The 5,027-nt window shown below is 45.7% G+C and overlaps 1 protein-coding gene across 1 annotated transcript; it reads right to left on the reverse strand.

Moving 5' to 3' along the window:
* Positions 1–1,163: 1,163 nt before the first annotated feature.
* LOC138785525 (taste receptor type 2 member 40-like) lies at positions 1,164–2,150 on the reverse strand. Its single transcript, XM_069961565.1, has one exon. The coding sequence runs from the start codon at positions 2,148–2,150 to the stop codon at positions 1,164–1,166; it is 987 nt and encodes a 328-aa protein (XP_069817666.1).
* Between the last annotated feature and the right edge of the window lie 2,877 nt (positions 2,151–5,027).

Consider the following 5,027-nt stretch of genomic DNA (forward strand, 5'->3'; position numbering starts at 1 on the left):
TTACATCTTTTAATAAATCTCCCCCATGGTGTTAACAATGACTGGTATTGGCTGCATAGTTTTGCAAGCTGTTTACCAGCAAAATTGTGTGACTATTAATATCAGATCATAAAGTTCCCCATACATCTTATACTTTTGTTAGTCGTAACTGCAGCTTGTGGCTGGTTGTCGTCACCAGTATAAAGTGTATGGGGCTCTCCTGATCATCCTCGGACAGATGTTGATGGGCATAAGGGTCGAGTGTGATGTAAAATCACTGCCCAAACTCTTTGTTCTCTGAGAGATAAGCCACAGCTAAAGCAGTCTGGCTGTTGTTTAACTCTCCACTCCCCATGTGTTTTGGAAAAGATGGGGAAAGGACAACGGCAGGTACGGGCGTTAAAACTGTAAAGCCTATGGGGACATTTAAAGAGGATGTACCATCAGGTACATCCTCTTTAATCTAATCCAGGGATAGAACGGCGCTGTCGCGGGGAAGTCAATGCCGCTGTCCGTCTTTTGAACCGTGGCCCGGTTCCCATGTACAGCGCCGTTCTATCCACGGGTACTGGCCGGGGCTGAAGCACAGGAGGCGGGCTGGCCCACCCCCAGGGGGAGGGAATTCCCTTCCCTCTATGATGCGGCTTCATTAGAATCAATGGAGCCGTGTCATAGAGGGGCGGGGGATTCCAACCACCGGGGGCAGGCCGGCCCGCCTTGTGTGCTTCAGTCCTGGCCCGTACCCCTGGATAGAACGGCGCCGTACACAGGAACTGGGCCGCAGTTCAAAAAATGGACCGCTGCACCGGCTTCCCCGTGATGACGCCGTTCTATCCCTGGGTCAGATTAAAGAGGATGTACCTAATTCCTGCACTTTGCATCACTGAAACAGCTCCTCAAAATGTACAACACCTATCTAGCCTGCAACACAAAACCAGTTGTCGTCCTTGGGTACGACCCTTGTGATAATTTCTTGTTACAAAAAAGGCCATATAAAAAACAAGGAACATTATCAAAATGATTTACTTAACAGATCCATGTACAATCATGAGAAATAAAATATATTAAAATAAAAAACAACATAATATACATATAACAATATGCAGATCCTTTGGTCCATCTTTATGCGCTGGGTACATAATACCCACAGACACCTTAAACAGTGTGCATAAAATGGATAATATTCAGTTTGCTGGTAAGTTTACAGTTTTCGTCATTCTCAGCTTGATGAAAAGCACTGTTGGCGTCTTCGGATTTCCCTTGCTGGTGCCTCCAACACAATGGAATAAACTCAGAGATGCTTGTTTTAATTTTGGACTTCCAGAAATGAGAACAATGGACTGGGCTGGTGAATAGCCATAGATGATCATCAAACAGGTGCAGAATCCTGGGCTACTTCGAGGGAAGGTTTCTATAAAGAGGAGAACTTCTGATATATAAAAGCATATATAGAGGAGGAGAAGACAGCTTATTGTCCTTGCTGCTCGAACCCGACCTTCCGCATGAGCGCTGGGCTCTCCCTTTCCATTCCTATCTGAATTGTAAGTATGTGCCACAAGTGACTTGATGATCAGACAATTTGCAACACCTACCAATACTAATGGAATAGAGCAAAGTATGAGGGTACTGGGTACCGGATATGCAGCATCCAGGTTAGCAACAGAGATTGACGCACTTTCGTTTGTTGACATGTTTACATATGTAGAATCTTGGTTGAAGTTCCAAGATAAAGGAAGGCCTGTAGCAAATGATATAAAAACTGAAGCCATAATTAACCATGGAACTAACTGAGGAGTCGCAAGCTTCAGTCTTATCAAAAATGGATGAGTGGCTATGATAATCTGCAAGTAATAATTGAGTGAAAGGCAAACTGTGAACCAGAAGCTGCAGTAGATCGGCAGCACGAGTAGTGCAGTGGATATAAGGTAGAACTCATCTGTAAAGTAGATATCAGCACACACAAAGCTCATGTAATCATTGACTAGCATGATGAGCTGAAAGAAAATGTTGGACACACATAGAGTCACTACAATGAGATCAGATGGACTGAGGTTCTTAGACTTGGCTTTATCTATAAGGTTGACAGCGATGATGAAGGAATTGGTGAAAACCGCCATCACGGTGCTGGCGGCCAAAACAATCATGGAAACAAGAATAAATACAGGAAGCATCAGAAATTATTTTCAAAGGCTGAAAGGAAAAAACTGCCCACAGTGGGCTATGAAGAAATATCTGTAGTGTTCACTGGTGCACTTGTATATTTTCTATACCAGCAGGTTACAAACAAAGTATACTGTTCCATATACTCCTGTTGAGACAGAAAAGAGAAGTAACAAAATATTATTTTACCATTGTTTACCTTTATATTTTTGTTTACCTTTTTTTTCCATGTAGATAACACAGGTACATATATTGTTCCCTAATATTTTAACCCCTTCACGTCAGCAATACCTAAATATACGTTCCTACTGCACATACCCCGTGCATTAGGAATGTACATGTATGATCCTGAGGTGAGAGGGGTTCGATGTGTGTGGGACCGCTGCAGTGAGAGCGGTCCCGCACACATCAGTGTCCCGGGAGCCCAGCATAATGACAGGCAGCTGCGATCCCACAGCTGCTTGTCATTTACCCCTTAAATGCAGCGATCTATAGCAATCAGTGATTTTATAAAATTATATATCAGAAAAAAATTGTTAAAAAGTGTTAAAAAATTACACCAATATACATTAATAAAAACTAGAGATCATGGCACAAAAAATGACACCCCAACCAGCCCTGTAAGTGGAAAAATAAAAGCGCTACGGCTCTTTGAAGGCGGGGAGGAACATTGCATTAATTTGACCCGGACATCCATACATCAATGGACTTTGTTTTAAAGGGGTTAAAGGACAACTCTAGCAGTGCAAAAAAAAAACCCACAGACACACACATTTTATATTCACCATTCCTCCGGTGATGATTGCCGCTTGAATCTCCCACTGGCCACGACCCCGTCAGATCAAGCCAGCGTCTTCAGATCTTCCTCACTTTCGGGTTCCAGTGAAGAGAATGGGAGAGAAAAGGCTGCTGGTGTACATGCACATCAGCTGCCTTTTCATTGGCTGGAGCAAATCACATGGCTTCCAGCTTGCTCAGCCAATCAGGGCTGAGCAAGCTGGAAGCCATGTGATATGCTTCAGCCAATGAAAAGGCTGCTGGTGTGCAAGTGCACCAGCAGCCTTTTCTCTCCTATTCTCTTCACTGGAAGACGTCAAGGAGGAATAAGACGAGGCCTGCCACCCACTCTGAGGACATCGACAGAAGATGGCGCTGGTGGAGGAGAACCAGGTTGACAGTTATTAGCTATGTATGCTTTCTTTCACTTTCGGGGGAGAAGGCGGGGTGGGTGAGGGGGGGAATGGCGCCAGATAGCTTATTAACATACATTTCAAAGTTGTATAACTTTGTAATGTGTGTTAAATAAGCTAAAAACACAAAACGCCTAAGTTTTCCTTTAGATGCATACAAGGAAAGGAAGAAATGTCTCACTGGCCAAATAGGGCTAGAATATAAATAGAAAGTCATTAGAAACAACCCCCTAAGGGTTATAGCAGGGAGCTCAAAATGAGTGGATTATCTTGTAGCACAGTGTTTCACAATCAGAATTCTGTAGACGCCTAGGGTTCCCTGCCAGAAAGCTTAAAGCGACTCTTTACCCACAATCTGACCCCCCCCCCCCCCCAAACCACTTGTACCTTCGGATAACTGCTTTTAATCCAAGATCTGTCCTGCGGTCCGTTCGGCAGGTGATGCAGTTATTGTCCTAAAAAAATACTTTTAAATTTGAAGCCCGTGCCAAACGGGAGTATCTGTGCCCTAACTTTGCACTACCCCTCTGTCCCTCCTCCCCACCCTCTTCAGCATTAAAGGACAACTCCCGCGGGACCCCCCCCCCCCCCAAAAAAAAAAACACAGACACACACAGACACCATACTCACCATACCTCCGGTGACGATCGCCACTCCATTCGCCCGACGTCCGCCTCACCGTCACCTGCGTCCGCCGTCCAGCGATGTCTCTTATTTCCGGGTCCATGGGAGAGAAAAGGCTGCCAGTGCGCTTGCGCATCGGCAGCCTTTTCATTGGCTGGAGCGCATCACATGGCTTCCAGCAAGCTCAGCCAATCAGGGCTGAGCAAGCTGGAAGCCATGTGATGCGCTCCAGCCAATGAAAAGGCTGCTGGTGCGCATGTGCACCAGCAGCCTTTTCTCTCCCATTCACTTTCAATGAAGACGCAGAGGAGGAAGAAGACCCGGACCGCCCCCCGGCTCTGACGTCGTAGTCACCAGATGCCGCCTGGGAGAAGAGGTCCGTGACAACCGTAATAGGTAATGTATACATTCTTTAACTTCCGGGGGGGTCGGGGGTCGGAAAGTGGGGGAAGGGGGCCAGACCGGGTATTTAACCACATTACAAAGTTATATAACTTTGTAATGTGCGTTAAATAAGCCAAAATTTTTTTTCGTGGGAGTTGTCCTTTAAGGTGCAAGCACGCTACGGAAATCCTGCGTATGACTCGCGGCGTATTCCGTCGCTCGTACCCGCTTGCGGCGGCGTGCATCTCCGCCCATGCCATAGACACTATTGTAGGGCACTTCAAGTGACATACTTTTGCAAAAGCATCCAATTTGCAAACACGCCTCTATCTCCTCCCCTTCTCCACTGTTTATAGCCCATTATCTAGGTCTAAAAGCAGTGGTCTTGCTAAAATATATACCCCCTCCCCCATATAGTAGTGAGACCCTCTCTCTTTTCCCCATATAGTAGTTAGGACCCACTGTGCCTCCTTCATGACCCTATACTGTATTACAGGGGTACTCAACAACTTTTAGTGAAGGTCCACTTACCGGGGTCTATTGTCAGGTGAAGGTCCGAGCTGAACATCAGTAAGAAACGTGTTTTGTTACTTTTCACAAACGTTCAACTATTTACATACAGAATTGATGCTTATTACTGGGAAAAGTGGCCCCCCTGTTGCTCCCCCAGTAGTATATAGCCTCCCTGTG

This window comes from Dendropsophus ebraccatus, chromosome 3 (genome assembly GCF_027789765.1).
Source record: "Dendropsophus ebraccatus isolate aDenEbr1 chromosome 3, aDenEbr1.pat, whole genome shotgun sequence".
Taxonomy (NCBI): Eukaryota; Metazoa; Chordata; class Amphibia; order Anura; family Hylidae; genus Dendropsophus; species Dendropsophus ebraccatus.

Bases quoted from the DNA above. Each gene is read 5' to 3' on its own strand.
- LOC138785525 (XM_069961565.1), bottom strand. From the start codon at position 2,150: ATGCTTCCTGTATTTATTCTTGTTTCCATGATTGTTTTGGCCGCCAGC.